General features: G+C 38.6%; 2 protein-coding genes across 5 annotated transcripts in view; both read right to left on the reverse strand.

The window, feature by feature from the left end:
* The window catches only part of LOC121525623 (M-phase phosphoprotein 9), a 30,539-nt gene extending 21,180 nt beyond the window's left edge, over positions 1–9,359 (reverse strand). For 2 of the 3 annotated variants that reach the window (XM_041811694.1, XM_041811693.1), the window contains exons 1-5: positions 9,241–9,359; positions 8,188–8,459; positions 2,683–2,830; positions 932–1,021; positions 331–839 (exon numbers count right to left, since the gene is read on the reverse strand). In XM_041811694.1, the coding sequence (XP_041667628.1) occupies positions 331–839; positions 932–1,021; positions 2,683–2,830; positions 8,188–8,423 (983 nt within the window). In that variant the 5' untranslated portion in view covers positions 8,424–8,459; positions 9,241–9,359. Of the gene's footprint in view, positions 1–330; positions 840–931; positions 1,022–2,126; positions 2,281–2,682; positions 2,831–8,187; positions 8,460–9,240 lie in introns of those variants that run through there. The other variant, XM_041811695.1, reaches the window with a different exon arrangement.
* Positions 9,360–10,908: 1,549 nt separating this feature from the next.
* LOC121525354 (cyclin-dependent kinase 2-associated protein 1) lies at positions 10,909–17,263 on the reverse strand. Of its 2 annotated transcripts, none has more exons than XM_041811306.1 (4): positions 17,057–17,263; positions 12,688–12,788; positions 11,642–11,768; positions 10,909–11,549 (listed from the first exon to the last, which is right to left on the reverse strand). In XM_041811306.1, exons 1-4 carry the CDS (start codon positions 17,082–17,084, stop codon positions 11,482–11,484), a joined length of 324 nt encoding a protein of 107 aa, XP_041667240.1. In that variant the 5' UTR covers positions 17,085–17,263; the 3' UTR covers positions 10,909–11,481. The 2 variants fall into 2 exon arrangements, with proteins under 2 accessions (XP_041667240.1, XP_041667239.1); XM_041811305.1 differs by lacking the exon at positions 17,057–17,263 and adding an exon at positions 16,464–16,598.
* Positions 17,264–17,821: the final 558 nt, after the last annotated feature.

The following is a 17,821-nucleotide window of genomic DNA, read 5'->3' on the forward strand; positions in this document are numbered from 1 at the left end:
AGTGGTGAAATTGTGTGTCCAGAGCAAGGAGGTTTAAGCTTTCAGAGAGGGGCTCAAGATTCAATTTCTGTCATCAGCCATTCACAGCATGGTCTCCCAATCTCCCAATCTCCGCTTTACGACTCCATCCTGTACTCTGTATAAAGATAGAAAGGCCTAGAAAAAAAGGCACTTTATTCTAATTTTCTCCCTATTTTTCTTTTCTGGTTGAATTTAAGTGTGTGTATTCAAATCGAATAGAACTGTTAATTTTCAAAGACTTTTTAAGATCTAAAGATAGCTTACTGAGGGATCTGTGAGTAATGTTTCTTATATAAGGCGCAGACATACCCAGCGGCTCTCTGCTGGTGCACTGATGGGTTAGCCTCCTCCACTACAAGAGTCCTCTCATTGGAATAATCCTTCTGGCAGCCGACTAAAACTGTCTCTGGGTCTTCCTGGAAGTTTGGGGACCAGTGATGCTTCTCCCTCCCTTCAACTACATCCTCGTTGTCCCCTGGAGACCCGGCAGGTTCCAGACCGGTTTCCCAGGCTGACAGAGTCCCATACCCACTGCTGAGCACCGTGGTCGCCCGCTCCTCCCCTTGGTTGGCCGTCTCTGATCTCGGGAGAGGAGGTGACGGAGAGCTGAAGGGGGTGTGTGCAGGGGCTGCCAGGCTGTCGTTGTCACTGGCCACATGTTTGGAGACCGTGCAGTCCGGAGGGAGAAGCGGGTAAATATATTCCTTTGTGTCTGATGTCATTTTGGTCGCTGAAGTTGGAGAGAACTCTGTGTGTGGCTGGATGCAGGCCTGGCGGTTCTGGAGCTGAACCAGAGCTTTAATTTCATCCTGAATCAACTGGAAGGAAAAGAATGAATTATTATTACCATGGATAAATAAATATCTTAATTTAGATCGTTTGGAAAGACATGACAACTAAAGAGGCTTACCTGTATTTGGCACTGGTATTGTTCTTGCTGAGCGAGGATTTGCTCTTGGTATTGCTTCTCAACCAGCTGAAACAGATGTAGCCATCGACCCTTTAGCAGACAAAGCAAACAGAGAAGACGATGCACTGTGATATGAAATTATGTGAAACACAATCTTTATGCCTTTGTAGTTCAAAGGCCAAGGTCACTTGGCCTCATATTCATCCACTGCTTGAGAATGAGATATCTCAAGAATTTGAATGATTTTCTTTAACATTTACACAAACACACACTGAGACTTAACAATGAAATGAACACATTTTGAAGGGACATGGTCTGAGTTAGAAATCACAAGAGCCATTTTTTTTTTTGTCCCACCTCTGCACTTTCTCTGTCCAGCAATTACACACCTTACGCCTGTTTCAGACTGGGAGCGTGTTTTGCTGCTTGCGTGCACCACGCATGTCAGCTCCGGCTCCTGCCGGTACGGCTTTCACACAGAGCGCGAGTTTGCTGCGTATCAGCCGCATTTTCCTGCTCTCAAAGCCCTGTCCTTCTTCATGAGTTTTAACTGAATAAACCCCCAACAAGCTTATTGATTCAGTGTTTAGAGGAAGTATGTCAGGAACTATTCAAAATAAAAGCATTCTGTACAGGTCCAAGGAGTTTCTCTATAGAAATACAAAAACAGGCTTTTAATTTAAAAAGCACAAACCAGAAAAGCATTCATACGGTGTTTATCTTTCCTGTGACATATTCTACCAGTGTGGAGACATAAAGCCTCACTAATAGTTGATCTTTAGAGAACAACTTTATAAAACAGGCGCATTTAAGCTTGTGGCCTTCCTCAGGGTTATCAAGAAACACATTTTAAACATATTCTATGTACATGTTTGCCACAACGATGTAAAAAATGGTTCTCTATTTATCATTTTCCTGTCTAATATGGTCCACAGCCGCATGCGATGCGCAGAAAAAATAGGCAACACTTCGAATCTCTGAACTCTCCGCGCCTGAGCTGGGCGTATCAGCAGCGTGAGACGCTGCGCACATGCAGGCAGTCTGAAAGCCCAAACCAAAAATCCATGCGTGTTGCGGTCGAGACGCGCACGTCACACTCCCAGTCTGAAACGGGCTTTAGAGTCGTGCAACTGCCTGGTGGTAGTTCTAATTTATAACCATGTTTTAACAATAACCCTTTATCAAGATGACTTACCATCACAAAAAAACTTCAATTTCTTTTCACTTCCAGAAGTGAATGATGTGAACTTCATTATCTCCTCTTATCCCCATGAGAGTCCACATGATGAAACCTGCCAAACATGTCTGAGTTTGCAGGCGTTGAGGGTGAGAAGAACCATTTTCATTTCCTGTATCCCCACTGTTTTGCATTTAAAGGGCAAGAAAACCTAAAAGAAATCTCTCATGATATCGCTAAACAATTCTCAGTTTTGAGATCAGGAGTGCAAACTAAGCAGCCTTCAGCCTGATGAATGATTCAGTGAGGTTTCATTGTGTTCAGCACATAAGAGTGGTCTATTACCCACAAATCACCTCCTGTGTCTGAAAAGATCAGCTGCAGTGTGGTGCATGTGTCTGTCTCACTGTCAGGTGTGATCTGCATAAAAAATAAAAGTGACAGCTCAAAAAGACACTGCTGCAGCCACAACAACTGCCATAACAGCTACCTCTAACTTTGTTCCAACCACATCAGCTAGTATTGACATGTTGGACTAGGATTTCGTTTATCAGGCTCTGTGATAATTCCCCACCTCACAGTCCTTCCAGATCTCGGGGTCCGTCTCTCCACTGCTTTGGATCTCCTGCACCAAAGCCCGCAGTGTCTCCAGGGAGCTCGGGTTGATGAATGGGAGGCTCTTTCCCTGTTCAAACGCTTCATCTGTGCTCAGACACAGACTTCTGTAATGAAATCATATAATAAATCACATGCTGTACAGCCATTGTAATATATGTATACATAAGACAAAGATAAAAATAGATGCATTTCTCGCCAAGAAATCCTTTGCATTAGTTATGTGTAAGATCACACGTAGCTTATTTGGAATACAAGTTCATTCTTATGGTGCTGTTTTTTCATGCACATTTACAATGCTGCACCAGCTGAGCTAGATCCAATATAGGCTTAATTTACAACTTAAATATTACACTTTCACCTTGTAGGGAAGGTAAAGCCCTCCTTAAAAATACAATAGTCATGGTGTATGATTCTGAAAGTACAGATAACTTGAAGGGTTAGGAAGTACAAGATTTGTTACCAGCTGTTTGGTGTTGGCAGTGCATTCTCTGAGATGGATTATATCCTTAAATGTATGACAACACTCACACTTTATTTTTTTATATAATTTCATCCACCCAAAAGTAGAGTAATGTTAAATAACTTTAAATTACTGCTGGCAATATCAGCATCTGGGGTCTCCTGTTGGCTGTATTTTACATCTATTCATATGTTATTCGTATGTTAAAAGATTAATAGCAATTAAAGGAAGATACGTTTTTTCATTAGCCTTTTTCGGAACAGAGAGGTAGTACTTAAACTGCATTTAGAAAAATGGTTTTCACTAATTGCTCAAATGAAGAGAAATCATCGTACTTGTTAATTTTGTTAGTTTGGATGTTACACGGGTAATGATAAAGGTGTAATGAGGAGAACAAGCTGGTGATGTGTAATGCTGGAGCTTGCAAGGCAGAATAGTGCTTTGGGTTGGGCATCTCTGTAGTTGTACTAAACCTTGCACAATAAAAAAGGAAATTTGTGTCTGGTAGGTTAATTTTGTTGTTGTAACAATGCTTCTTGGCGATAAAACTTGAACCTTGGAAAGCCTGTTTATTTCCCTTTTAAATGGCGCCACATTTGTAAGGACAGGCCTTCTGAGATGAGCAGCAGAGCTGAGTATGTGGGTTGTGTCCATAAAAGATTTTCCACATCTCTGAAAATGCCAAACAGCTTATTTTGCTGTTGCTTTTGACTCTTGTTCCCCCAGGTGCTGACAATCAGGTGCCAATTCCATATCCTTACAGTCTGGGACATAGAGATGACAGCTCTCGCCCCTACAGAGCAGGGTTTATCAGAGACTACCTCCAGAATTTGTGAGCGGAGAAGACGGAATGGCATTCATGCAATTCAGACCTCAACCCCATTGAACACTTGTGGGATCAGCTTTGGTGTTCTGTTGGTGCCAGAGTGACCAACACAACCACATTGGCTGATTTGGGTCAAATCTTCTAGTTGAAGAATGGGATGCCGTCCCACAGCAGTGTGTGACTAGGCTGATGATCAGTATGAGGGGGAGGTGCCAGGCTGTTGTGGCTGTGTACAGTTCTTCTACACGCTGCTGAGGCTCCTGTTTGTAAAATTAATAAAATGTTAGATTGCCAACACCAAACAGGAGTCAAGAGAAGAATACAAATTGGCAAACAAGATATGGCAAATTTTTTCACAGGAACAACCCACAAACTCAGCTCTGCTGCTCATCCCACAAATGCATGTTCCTTACAAATTCAGCACCATTTAAAGGTAAATAAACAGGCTTTCCAAAAGTTCAAGATTTATTTCCAAGAAGCATTGTTAGAACAAATAATCCACCAAACACAAATTTCCTTACTTATTGTGCTAGGTTTTAGTGGAGCTCCCACTGTGTGCTCAGTTGTGCCCTCGTGGCCCCCCCTCCACTTTCCTGAAGCCATAATGCAATGTTAACTCATACACTGGGACACTAATGCAAAATGTCATGGATGCAGTATGTAAACAGCTTGTATCTTTGACTAATCAGCAGTGGTTACCTAAATCCTTTTTTGTTTTATTTTTTCCACCAGGTTCCTCTGTCTGAACGATTTTTTTGCTTTGACATGACTCAGAGAAAAAGCAAGAAAGCCATTACCACACAGTAGACAAAAGTTATATCATTGTTTCACTCATTAAGAACCCCTTTAGGTACCAGCACCACACGAAGAGCACTGCTGCTCTAAGGCATACTAAACCTCAGATTACTTTCTAAGTAAAAACTAAAGATATCCTGCAGTCATGTCATATAATTTCATACATCTGCACTTTAAATGTATATTTCACCTACCGTATTGTAAATTCCATGTCACACTACAATGTTATACATATACATAATACATTAAATACATATTCCTACTTAACTGGCACAATTATCTGTACTGCCATAGTAAAATATCTTTGTAATTTTTACTTTCAGTTCTGCTGTGCTTTATATTAGGTCTTCTGTGTGTTCCAGATACCAAACTGAAAACTAAAGGGGACAGAACATTTTCTGTTAGGGCTCCAAAACTGTGGAGCCATCTGCTCGAGGAGATCAGGTCAGCTGAGCCAGCGATCTCTTTTAAATCTATTCTGTAAGCACACATTGATCAACGAGCCTACCATGATGTACTTGAATTTAAAATTTTACTTGAATTGTACTTGTTTTTAGATTTTTTTTTTTTAATTTCTCAGTCCTTGTCCTTGCTTGTTTATCTTCTGCCTGCTTCATTTTAGGCCCTTGTAAAGCCCTTTCATAACTTTAATTTGTAAAGAACTCTTTAAATGGAAGTTTTAATCATTATTATTATATCTTAAACATTCTGTTTTTGTCCATATAATCCCATCATACAATGTTCTACTGTACAACCATATCACTTTATTATTTCCCTTGTTACATTAACTTGCAGTTAATACCACACAGAACATCTTCAGTTCTGTTGTATAATTCATTTACTGCTTTGTTTACAAGTTGCACGAACCTCCTATTTGATTTATCTTCTTGTATCTTATTTATTCCGTCCTCTATTTTATTTGGATTTACCTCCTTGCTATTTTTGTATTTGATTTGCTGCAGCGCCTAAATTCCCCTCTTGGGATCAGTAAAGGATTATCCCATCATATCTCTGATTTGGCTTTTAAAAGGGGATGTACAATGATGTCTTTCATGTAAATAGTATAGCATGTCAATACATGTTCCATCAAGTTCAGAAGTGAAAAATACATCAATGGTGGTTTGTAGTATATAGGTTAAATTTAAAGAACTGAATTTAACATCAGTTATATGTAGGAAAGCATTTTGATCCCTTGGACAAGATGGCTTTCACAGTAATCCTCTGCTCAGAGAAAAAGCTATGTTTATTCACTATGTAAAAGCATGACTGGTTCTCTCCTTTTCACTTTTATGGACACAGATCAAATAGCACCTTTCAACTTAACTATAACTGAACTTTCATTTTTATTACCCCTTATAAATTGTTTAATTCTTTGTGGTTTTAACAAAGAAAGTGAAACATTTGAAGACTTTTTTGTTTAAATCTTGTTAATTACAGCTTATAGTACATAAAAATCAAAAGTCCACATCTCAAAATATTAGAATATTGTGGGGCTGGACAATTATGGCAAAATAATAATCATGATTATTTTGATTGATATTGAAATCACAATCAATAAGCACAATTATTCATTGATTTCAAAACTTGAGTATTTATTGAACCACAACTTAAAAGAACAATGAAAAATAAATGAGTAACAAGTAAAATAATATCAAATAATAGCAATAAAAAACAATAAATAAAATTAAAAACCCAATCTACATGCACTCCTGTAAAATTTGCAACATGCAAATTGTCCTACCATGTCCTACCCTTCTTCTCAACCAAAGGCTGCCATTCTGTCATGTTTTTAAGCGCTCGCTGCTCGTATTATTGATCCATATACATCACACGCTTGCTGCAGCTGCGCACGCAACGCAGGTGCATTCATGGTGCTTTTACAGCGTAGGAACTTGCATACACGCCACGCTGTGCAACACATTAATCCTTTTTCTTCAATTATAATGTTTTTAGAATTGTGAGAAGCCAAAATTGAAATCACGATCAAATTTCAATTAATCGTCCAGCCCTAGAATGTAATACAAAAGTCTAATTTTCAAAGGTTTTCTGAGCTTTCATTCTCTCCCTCTGGTTCAGTACACAACCCCAATCATGGGGAAGACTGCTGGCTTGACCCCCACAAGGAGGATATGCCAGAAAGTTCCTGCTTAAAGGTCAGGCTGTTCTCAGAGGCTGTACTGCCATAGTAAAATATCTTTGTAATTTTTACTTTTAGTTCTACTGTGCTTTATATTAGGTCTTCTGTGTGTTCCAGATCAAAGTATTTTCATGGAAAGTTGACTGGAAGGGAAAAGAGGGGTAAGAAAAGGTGCACAAACAACAGGGATGAGCTCAGCCTTCAAGGGACTGTCAAACAAAGCAGATTCAAGAACTTAGGAAGGGGTGGACTGAGGCTGGAGTCAGTGGATCAAGAGACACCCCACACAGATGGGTCCAAGTGTGGTGTTCTTCCTGTCAGGCCAATCCTGAGCCACAGGCATTATAAGCTTCTCATCTGGACTTAGGAGAAAAAGAACTTGCTCAGAAGTCCAAAGTCCTGTTTCCAGACGAAAGTAAATGTTGATTTCATTTGGAAATCCAGGTCCCAGAGTCTAGAGGAAGATCATAGAGGCACAGAATCCTTCAGTGCTTGGGGTCCAGTGTTTTCAGTTCCCACAGTCAGTGATGGTCTGGGTTGCCATGTCATCTACTGCTGTTGCTCCACTGTGCTTTAACAAGTCAAGAGTCAACTATGACAGCCATTTACAAGGAGTTTTAGAGCAATTCATGCTTCCATCTGCTGCGATTGCCTTGTCCAGCAGGATTTGGCACCTTCCCACAGCGAAGCTGACCATGGTGTTACTGTGCTTGACTGGCTAGCCAACTGGCGTGACCTGAACCTCATAGAGAATCCCTGGGGAAATGTCAAGAGGAAGATGAGCGGCACCAGACTCAACAATCCAGACAAGCTGAAGGTTGCTATCAGAGCAACTTGAGCTTCATAACACCCCAGCAGCACCACGGACTGATTGGCTCAATGACACGTTGCATAGATGCAGTAATTTGTGCAAAAGAAGCCGCAAACAATTACTGTGTGCATTAATGAGCATAATTTTCCAGAAGGTCAATATTTATGCCTTTAAATCCTTTTTCTGGAGTGGTGTTTTGTGATAATCTAATATTGTGAGATAGTGGATTTTTTGTTTTTATGAGCTGTAAGCTTTAATCATTAATAGTAAAACAAAAAAGTCATGAAATATTTCACCATTTATGAAACTGGTCCAGAATATATGGATGTTTCCCTTCTTGAATTAAATCACAGGATAAAAATGCATTTTCTTCATCATATTCTAATTTTCTGACATGCACCTGTGAGCAGAGTATGGTACTAGTTACTGCACCTGATCTTGTTGCATGTTGGTGTGATGTCCATTGGCCTGCTCTCCACAGTGCCTCCTGTTGTTTGGGAGGTTGTGCGTCTGCCCTCGGAGACAGCCAGTCCAGAGGCTGATGTCCCCTCCGAGGACACCAGAGAGGTTTCACTCTCCTTTCCCCCATCCCCATCTGCACTAGCATGGCAGTGGCTCAAAGCCCCCGAGCTGGACACATCCTCAGAGACACTGTCATCTGTGGACATGTTTATGGGCCCGGGCAGGGGGGGTCAGTGTGACAGCTAGACAACAAGAAAACAGAAAACAGGAGGCAGAGTCAGACATGTGATGAGCAAATACGGTGTTTATGCAAATAAAACTGTTGATCAACTGCCATGACAATCTGAGAGAGCAGGATTGAGATGTTTCTTACACATCTATTAGTGCGGAGAATAATCACCACCCATGTTACAGTTTTGACCTACATCAACAATAGAGCGATACCAAAACAGAAACAAAACATAAACACAATTCAAGCTAATGAGTAAAATGCAACGCATTAGCATCCAGCTTCCTGTCAACGATCCCCATGTGTGTGTCATGACTTGTGTTTCCTTCGTGTCAGAGCTTGTTTTGAATTTGACAGTTTTTTGATATAATATCATAATCGCTTAAACACCTTGTAAACAGCATGATCTTTAAGATGTAGACAATATATGGTAGACTGAACTGCAGCCGCTTGAACAATGAAACAAGCCACTGTAGCTGCTTTAGCATCGTTGTCAGACAGTAGCACTGATGCTGCAAGCGGACAGACCGACAAAGTTGCCTGTCAACTCCACTAAAGCCCATGCCAGTTATCTAGCAACCATGCTAGCAACAACTAGCAACCACCGACTGGGAAATGAACTGGTTAGCCAGCTAGCTAAGTTGTGCTAAGTTGGTTTATTACAGGTTTGTAAGCAAAGCGTAGGCACGGGACAACGCGGGCGAAATGATTACACACAAAACCCGAATGAAAACCCGTATCTAACAGAAAACATGTGGTACAGAAGGACGTAATTAAAAAATTAATGAACCTACCCGTTGACTAGTATCATTATTTCATCCATATTCCCCTTTGAGTAGTCAAGTTGGCTAGCTGGATCCTGGTTGGCTACTGCACTGCAGTGATAGCTGGCTGCTGTAACGTTCACTGTCTGAAACGCTATTGGCTGAGCTCTGTTTTAGAAATGCAGCGCTGTGATTGGTCGTCACTTTCACTCTGTGATTCTATTGGCTGTTAGCAGAAGGAGGTGTACACATCTGTTGGGACAAAAAATGACGGAGCAATGAACGTCTGTGGGATTACAGAAGTAGACTGAGTTTTTAATCTTTCTCTACACATTTAGGTGCATGTTTGTGTGCTACTTTTATTGATTAGATATTTAATAACTCATTTATCACGGAATAAATGGTGGAAAGATTTTGGTGCATTAGAGACCCCCAAGATACATCATCCCTTAAGTGATGAATTCTAATATTACTATGTGAGACATGCATAATAAATTCAATATTAAGTCAATAAGTTCTGTTAATATTTCATTATATTTATGCACTTTCAGGGTCCTATCTATCATTAAATAGTCTTAAATTGCAATTTTAAAATTCAAGGCCTTAAAAAGGCTAAATTTTAACAGTGAGAGGTCTTACATTTTAGAAGTCAAGTCAAACTTTCCCACTCTCTACTGTTATTAAACAAACGTCCAGTTATCTAACATCTGGGCTACCAGGTTGCCCACTGAAAAAATCAATGTAAGTCACCCTTCTTCTAACAGGTTTCCCTGACAAAAGCATTTTTCTACTTTGTAATAGTTAAATTGTTTAGCGTAATCCCAGCACACCTGCTTATTATCAGCAGATGTGCTGCTGATTCTGATAAATATCAGTATGCGGCATACTGATAGAATGGAGGCATTAAATGTGACAGAAATCATCAAATTCGAGGGTTTATGACCAAACAATTTTTGCCCCATACCATTTTAAATTTCATTAACAGTTTGTTAATTCAGAAAATTCAGCCCTGGTCTGTTTTACTGAGAAATTTCATATTCCTTTCATTTTTTAGCATTTACTGTGCAAAAAGTGGTTTTAACTTTTCTCAGTTCATGACTTAAAAGTCTTAAAATTGATTTTTAAAAACATGTAGGAACATTGACTTTACAGCTCTAAGTACTAAGGACTTAACTCATCTTGCATTAACATCCCCTATTATTTACATAATGCTTTTTGAAAGAAATCTTGCTCTTTTATTTCAGTTTATTCTGATATTTCAAGATATTTAAAAACATTTAATGGCTACTTCATCTGATTGTTTGTGGCAAATGTAAATAGTGATACAGCATAAAGGAAACTAGAGATAAAGTACATCTTTTGTTAAAATGGCAGACATTTTCAGCTCATTCTGAAGAGAAATAGATTGTTAGTTTTAAAAAAAAATCTCTAATGTAGAATAAGTTTTTCTTTTTGGTTTTAAACTGTAGAAACTGTAAGGTTACTGGACATCTGATTAAGATCTAGGACACTCAAGAGACTATTAAATCCAAATCCTCCAGTTTGATCAACTTCCAGAAAATTTCCACTGCTTATGTTTGTTTTTGGTCAGAAGACTTAACTTGGATTAATTAAAAGTTAAGCCGATGACTTCAGATAAGGAAACCTCTTAGTAGAGTACAATAACTTAAATACACTGAATGACACAAGACAGCTATCTTGAAAATACAATTTATTACACTGAGTAATAAATACATACAAAGATGCAGGTAACAGCATTTTCCTTTTTTTATACCAAAACCAGCCTCAACACAAATGAACCGATGCATTTGGCACATCTCTGTCCCTTGCTCACTCAATCACGTGTGTTATAAGGGTCTGAAAATCAGACCAAATACTATCAAAAACAAGAAGAAGTCTTCTCCATCTACCCCTGTACAAGCCATGCACTGTCTACAATACCCACGGGCCCATTTGCATGCACAAATCAACATTTTAAATATGAATTCAAAACTTAATAATCCCAAAGTGGGACGTAAAAACACATGATCATCCTCCTGTTTGATTTCCAGTGACCCACATATGATTTAAATGATCCCTCAGGAGTCATGAGTTGTAACTTTTTCACTCTAGGAGCTTTCTTTTCCATCCCTTTCCTCTTTTTACTTCCTCTTTCTCAAAGGAAATGCCATGCAAGTTTCTTATTTTTGTTTCATGAAACGCACGCTGTTGGTTCTTCTTGCAGGGGTCGGTGGTGGTGGTGGTGGGGGGGGTGTTGGGTGTGTTCATTAGCTAGGACCGTGCGTTTCGCTCCGTCTCAGCCAGGCACTCACGAACCAGCCCTCTGGCGTGGATTATTCCTTTGAGGAAAGACAAATTTAGATAAACAAACACTTCCATACTGCATAATTTTAATAATAGTTTTAAGGCAACTACCCCAGTCAACAGTTACCTCTTTTCAGTCTCTCCATTGCACTCTTGCTTCCAGCGTATGTGGGCCTGATCTCCTTTCCGAGCTCTTCAATGATAGCCAGCAGCTCTGCATATTTGTTCTGAGGCACTTGGCTGCCAGAGGAGCCCTGAAGTCAGAGCAAACAGAGCAAGATGAGAAAATTCAGCACACTTCAGATTAAATATTTGTGGTAATCTGTTATTTCTAATTAAGATCACAGCGAGAAAAGAGGAGAGACAAACATTCATCAAAAATTACAAGGAAACAAAACTAATGGATGTGCAACATTCCTATGGTAATCTATAGACCTATAAACTTTTATTACCACTAGACTTCAGGTGAGTAAATAAGAAGTTAACCAGCCACGAGTAATGCAAAAATAAAATACCAACATCCCCTGCCAATCATAAAATTACCATATACCTGGAATTAGGATTATCTATAGGCTCTGTACAGTTCTCTCACAGTTCAACAGATCACCATAAATCTATTTTTTACTTAAACAGATTACAACTACTACTAAATTTAGAAACAGAGCCTGAATTTTCTGATTTATGAGGTAAATTTACACAGGATATGCTAATCCATATTTTACTCGACACTGATCGACATTATCCCTCCGACAAGATGTCATGGCTCTGCATAATATTTGCTTTCCAACGTTACTGTTAATAACCTGCCACAGAATAACTGTTGAATCTGTAGAAAGAGCATAAAACCTTTCTTGCAGGTTTCCCCCTGTGTGTCATCCATATAAACATTTAAAGACAGGACTGAACTTTTTGTCAATCCGTCCCCCTGCTGTGTTGTGAGATTAGCCTCTTTTGCACCCAAAATACAGTCAGAACTCTCATTTAAGATAATTGAAGCAGCCTCGTTAGCAGGAAACAGCAGAGAGGAAACCTTGCTGGAAATTAAGAAAGAGTAAATAAGATCCCAAATCTCACAGATGCATAAGGCACATTTAACATTTCCCCCCCCTCTCTTTCTGTAGACAGCTGTTTTTGCTTAAATTGGTAGCGGCTATAATGGATTGTGAGATTTACCTGTGAGAATCCCAGAGATGGAGGTCCATAGTCACTCAAAAGAGGCCTGTAGGACTGCATTGTAGCCAGGTTAGCTGCTGAGGGAGACTGGAGGTTCCCAACTGTTGAGAAGCAACAAGCAAGCATTAGTCAATGCCAGAAGCCCCATAAACTGCCATAACTAACGTGTAGCTAATTACTTTATTCATCATTTGGCTCATTGGATTTGAGGTCATTGGAAAAAAAAAAAACTCATACCAACAAGGGGAAATCACTAAGAAACATAAAGTCTTTTATATGAAGACAGAAAAGCAAATCTGAGTACCAAGGGTGGAAAATAACTAATTATATTTACTCAGATTACTGTAACTGAGTAGTTTTTTGGGGGTACTTGTACTTATTTGAGTTCTTTAAAAAAAAAAAAGTACTTGTACTTTTACTTGAGTACAATACTCTTATACTTTTTCCACCTCTGTTGAACACACAGCAGGATTCAGTAAGAGAATTATTTTACATCACATCCCACAACAGCTGCATTGTTGTTTTATTATAGGGGTGTGACTTTGACTTAAAAGAAACCTTTTGGAGATTCATATTATCATGTTGTTTTGCCAATACGGAGAGATCATATTTTACCGCACAACTTCTCATTGGCTACTAAGACTGGGCAATTAAATAAACTTTAGATTAAATGGCAATATAGATTCTACTGTAATGTCCAAATTGCAGAAGTTGCAGTGTTTCTTTAAAATTAGTCAAAAACCAGTAGAGATATTATGCTTTACACTCCAGGCTAACATTGAGGCAGCAACTTTCTCTAGAATATTTTGCAAAACTTTTCTTTTTATTTGTAAATGTTTTCTAACACAACAGAAGACTGCTGAATGCTACCTACTGAGGCAGCATGGGGCGGCGCGTATGAATGCAGCGGCCCGGCGCTCAATCACTAGTAGCAAAACAAAGCCCTACTATTCTGTGTAAAAGAACCTGCTTCTTCGACAACTGCAAAGGATGCGTGCCCACAGAGTTTACATCTTTCCCGACAGAGATTATCTTGAGAATGGGGTGCTCAGAGACTGAGAGGAGGACGTGGAGCACCTACAGCCAGGTGGGGAGGAGGCAGAGACAGCTTGGCGCAATAACATGGAAGCGGGGCAAATTAGGCAGGCTGCAGGCTAGGCTAAGAGCGGCCCCACCAAACCTGACGTACCGAGCATCTTTCTCGCAGGTTCCCGCTCCCTCGCTAGCAGGATGGACGATGTGAGGCTGCGGATTTCTAACCACCCCTTGGACAACTGTGTTTGCTGTTACAGAGGAGAGTGCCAAGTGTAATTTTGTTGTGTTTTTGCAATGCAATGACAATAAAAGACTACCCACCTACCTATAACTTTGAAAATGAGAATAACATAAAAATGACGATTACCATCAATACAACAATTCATATTGCAGCTGCAGCATAAGTCAAAAGAATCAGTTTGATATTTTTTCAAAACTGTTCAGCTCTAGTTTTTATGATTGTTACAAGGCTTTAAGTTAAATAAATCAGTAAATTTGCTAGAGTGATCAAAATAGAAAAAAAACAAAGATATGTTAATTCATACCCATGCCCAGCCTACAGGAAAGAACAGTTTTTGATCTTTCTACTGTTGTGTTTGCTACAGTATAAAATGATAAATTGCTTGTGTTTGTTGAAAAATACTGAAAGTGAGGACCTTGTGTAGTAACTACACAGTACTCATTACTAAAGGTGAACTCTAAATTAGTTATTTTTTTATTTTCACTTGTGTATATTTGTGAACAAGTAGTTTTACTTTTATTTAAGTTGTAATCAAAGTAAATGTACTTTTTCTACCCTTGTAAGTTAGGAATATTTTTACGCAATGAAAACAGTTATGTACCTTTATAGAGACCACTATTGGAATTGTCCTAAAACTTAACTCTACTAAATATATATCGTTATTTTACAGGGTATATATTGATGATCTGACATTATTTTTAAGACCTTGTTAGATCACTACCTACATTTTCAGACTATTGCATCTCAATTTCTAATGTGACAACAAAAAGAAGAAAATGCTGATTGTTATCATACTATGCAAATAAGACCTTTTTGGGGGACATTTTAAGACTAGACAATGAGAAAACCCTCATACCATAAGGTCTTATTTTTTACTTTAAAGTGCAGTGTGTAAAAATTGGGGAATTTAGCAACATCTAAAGGTCAGGCTTTAGATTGCAATGCTCATTTCTGATGGTAACCATGGCAAAAAATGGAATTTAGAACATTTATTTCTGTTATTTTGTCCCTTCTGGGGCACTGTAGAAACATGCAAGATGCAAAAATTCCAAGATGGTGGACTCCATGGAGAGGACCCTCCCTATAAATAACCAAAGGCTTATTTTAAATTAATTAAAAATACATATATTCAGGTGGTAAAATACTGGTTTAGATAGCTATATATGTTTAAATTGTTTTATTTTTACTAAATTTGTTCGTCAAAATGCTACTAAGATAAAAGTTACACATTGCATCTTTAAGACTAATGGCAGCAGTATTTGAAAGTTTTGCACTGTAGTTAAAGCTAAAAGAAGAACAGCATACATTTAGTTTTTAAGAAAAAAATACAAGGTATAAAAGCCCATTTAAGGATACTTAGAACACTCCTTAATTCTGATTTTAAAGCCTACAACATCTTTGGATTACTCGAAACATTTAAGAAAAAAATAAGACCTCATATTCTTGCAATTAAGACTTTTTAATCCTTTCTAAAGGCTTAATTTTGGCTACATTAATTTATTAACTCAAAATGTTTCTTAAGACGCTGAGGATACCCTGTTTTAACTAAACACTAAATTCCAATAATATAACATAACATAAAAGACGTTTGGTGGATTTTGTTCTCCTTTTTTGGCTATTCCCTGCTTTTATAGCCCAACCTTTGTTTTTAATTTGTGATAAATTAAGATAATTTTTTCACAATGATAATAAATCTGTACTTTTACAAACACCAACACTGGAATGATCCTAAAATTTCTGTCTACAAAAATATATTATTATTATCATAAAATTACAAATTCCCAGAACAAAGCAGAGGTTTGGTGGATGTTGTCCTTGGCTACCCCTTGCTTTATTGCCCAACTTTTGATTTTAATATGTCCTAATTTTTTATGCAAAGATAACAGCTCTGCACTTTTATGAAGACCAACGCTGGAATCATCCTAAAACTTTTGTATACAAAAATATATATTGTTACTATAATAAAATTCCAAATTCCCACAACGTAACACAGGCTGGTGGGGTTTTGTTCCCATCTCTCGCCGCTCCCCTGCCGCTTTGTTCGGCTGCAGTATTCACTTTCAGTCGCGAGATGTCCTCGAAGAGTCATAAAAAAATTCAGAGGCAGATCAATCAGCAGCTCCGACCGAGGAGCATCATGGAGGAAACGGAACAAGGCTGGCTCAAGAAGACACAAGTGATACATTTTTGTCACCGTGTAACGGCTCCCAACCGGCGGGACCAGGACACGGGACGACGGATAACCACATTTAAGGAACCGTCGCCTTCTCGTTTTACATCCTAACCGTGTTTCGCGGCCGCCTGATATCACGGATGGCGCTCTTTTACATTAGTAATAATGGCGGATATGAATTAGCCTAGCTCCCAGGATCTGACCCTATATATATAACTGGACAAAAACTACAGACACGGTCTTTCTCCAGGTATTCTCCGAGACCCCGAATTTAACACTCGATTTAACGGACGCATACTTTGATTTCCCCCCGGTTTTTCTCCTTACCCTGGTTCCCTGAAGTTCCCGGAATGTGCTGATGGACATTGGGTTTATAAGACATTCCCAAAGACATTGTAAATTAAAGAAATAAAAATGACCCGAAATTCAGTGAAGCGTCTGTCTCTCACTTTTTGTTTACAACAGCGGCACCGGCAAATATGGCCGTCACTTTATATTGACACCCACTATGCTTTCTAACACTGCTAGTATCCATTGTGGGCTATTAAGAAGGGAAGAAAACGGTTAAAAACGCGATTTCCACCATTAAGTCACGGAATTAACCCACGGATTTCACACCGTTTTTGACACTTATTTGACAAATTCGGTACACATTTATCGAATTGTAGACTTTAAAGAGGAGTTTTGACAGACTTAAACATTATCTGTTTTTTAAGTGTTTGAACATGTGAGGTGTTAGACTTTTTTTCTACACATATAATTAAGCCACACCGCTTTAAAGGCAGAACTTGCATTTTAAACCAGGACTCTCTGTAGTTTTAGTTAATTACATTTTTATCTTTTTTGACCAAGTTTGTTAACAAATTACGCTTTTGTTTAAGTTTGAGCTTAAATGTAAAAAAAAAAAAGTTTGCTTATACCTGGCTTTGTCTGTGTAGGAGCATCCATTGTGGGTCTTCAGAGCTTTTACTTCAACAAATAAGAAAAGAAGAATTAAAGTTTAAGTTGTTTAAAGGGTCCACACGTGTTTCGAGGACTTCTCTGGGTCAAATGTGATGAGCTGGGGTCGGTTAAAGTCTCAAGATGCGACCATTATCATTATAATGGCCCTCTTTCATGGCCTCATGGTTGGACAACAAGCCAGGTCTGGCCCAATCCCGGCCCCCAGTGTCATGACCTGTGGGGACCCCTGTGAGACAGGGGGATGGACCCCACAAAGGACTATATGGGTTGACACTTAAATGCAAAATCTCAAAAGTAAGTGGAATGGCAGAGCTTGGCTGTAAAAAAAAAAAAAAAAAAAAATATATATATATATATATATATATATTCAGTGTGTAATTGTAATGTCCATTTTGAAAAGATAAGTAATTGTGTATCAAAATTACTATAAATCAGTATTTGTTGAAAAGGGGAATTTTTGGTGTCCCATTTTACCAATTACCAAATAGCACACTTGGTCAGTGTCAAAATTATCTTTGGAGGTAAAATGGTTTCTGGGGATCAAAAAATACTAGTGCTGTCAGAAGATTACATTTTGTAATTGCGATTAATCTCAGGGTTCCTGTAGTTAATCACAATTAATTGCACTCTATTCATAGTAATTTAAATTCCACGATTTTGCATTTGAATCTAGTTTGTGTAATTTTGGATTTTTCTACTGTCTTAAATTAAGGGAGAGACTC

The sequence above is a fragment of the Cheilinus undulatus genome, linkage group 17 (assembly GCF_018320785.1).
Source record: "Cheilinus undulatus linkage group 17, ASM1832078v1, whole genome shotgun sequence".
Lineage (NCBI taxonomy): Eukaryota > Metazoa > Chordata > Actinopteri > Labriformes > Labridae > Cheilinus > Cheilinus undulatus.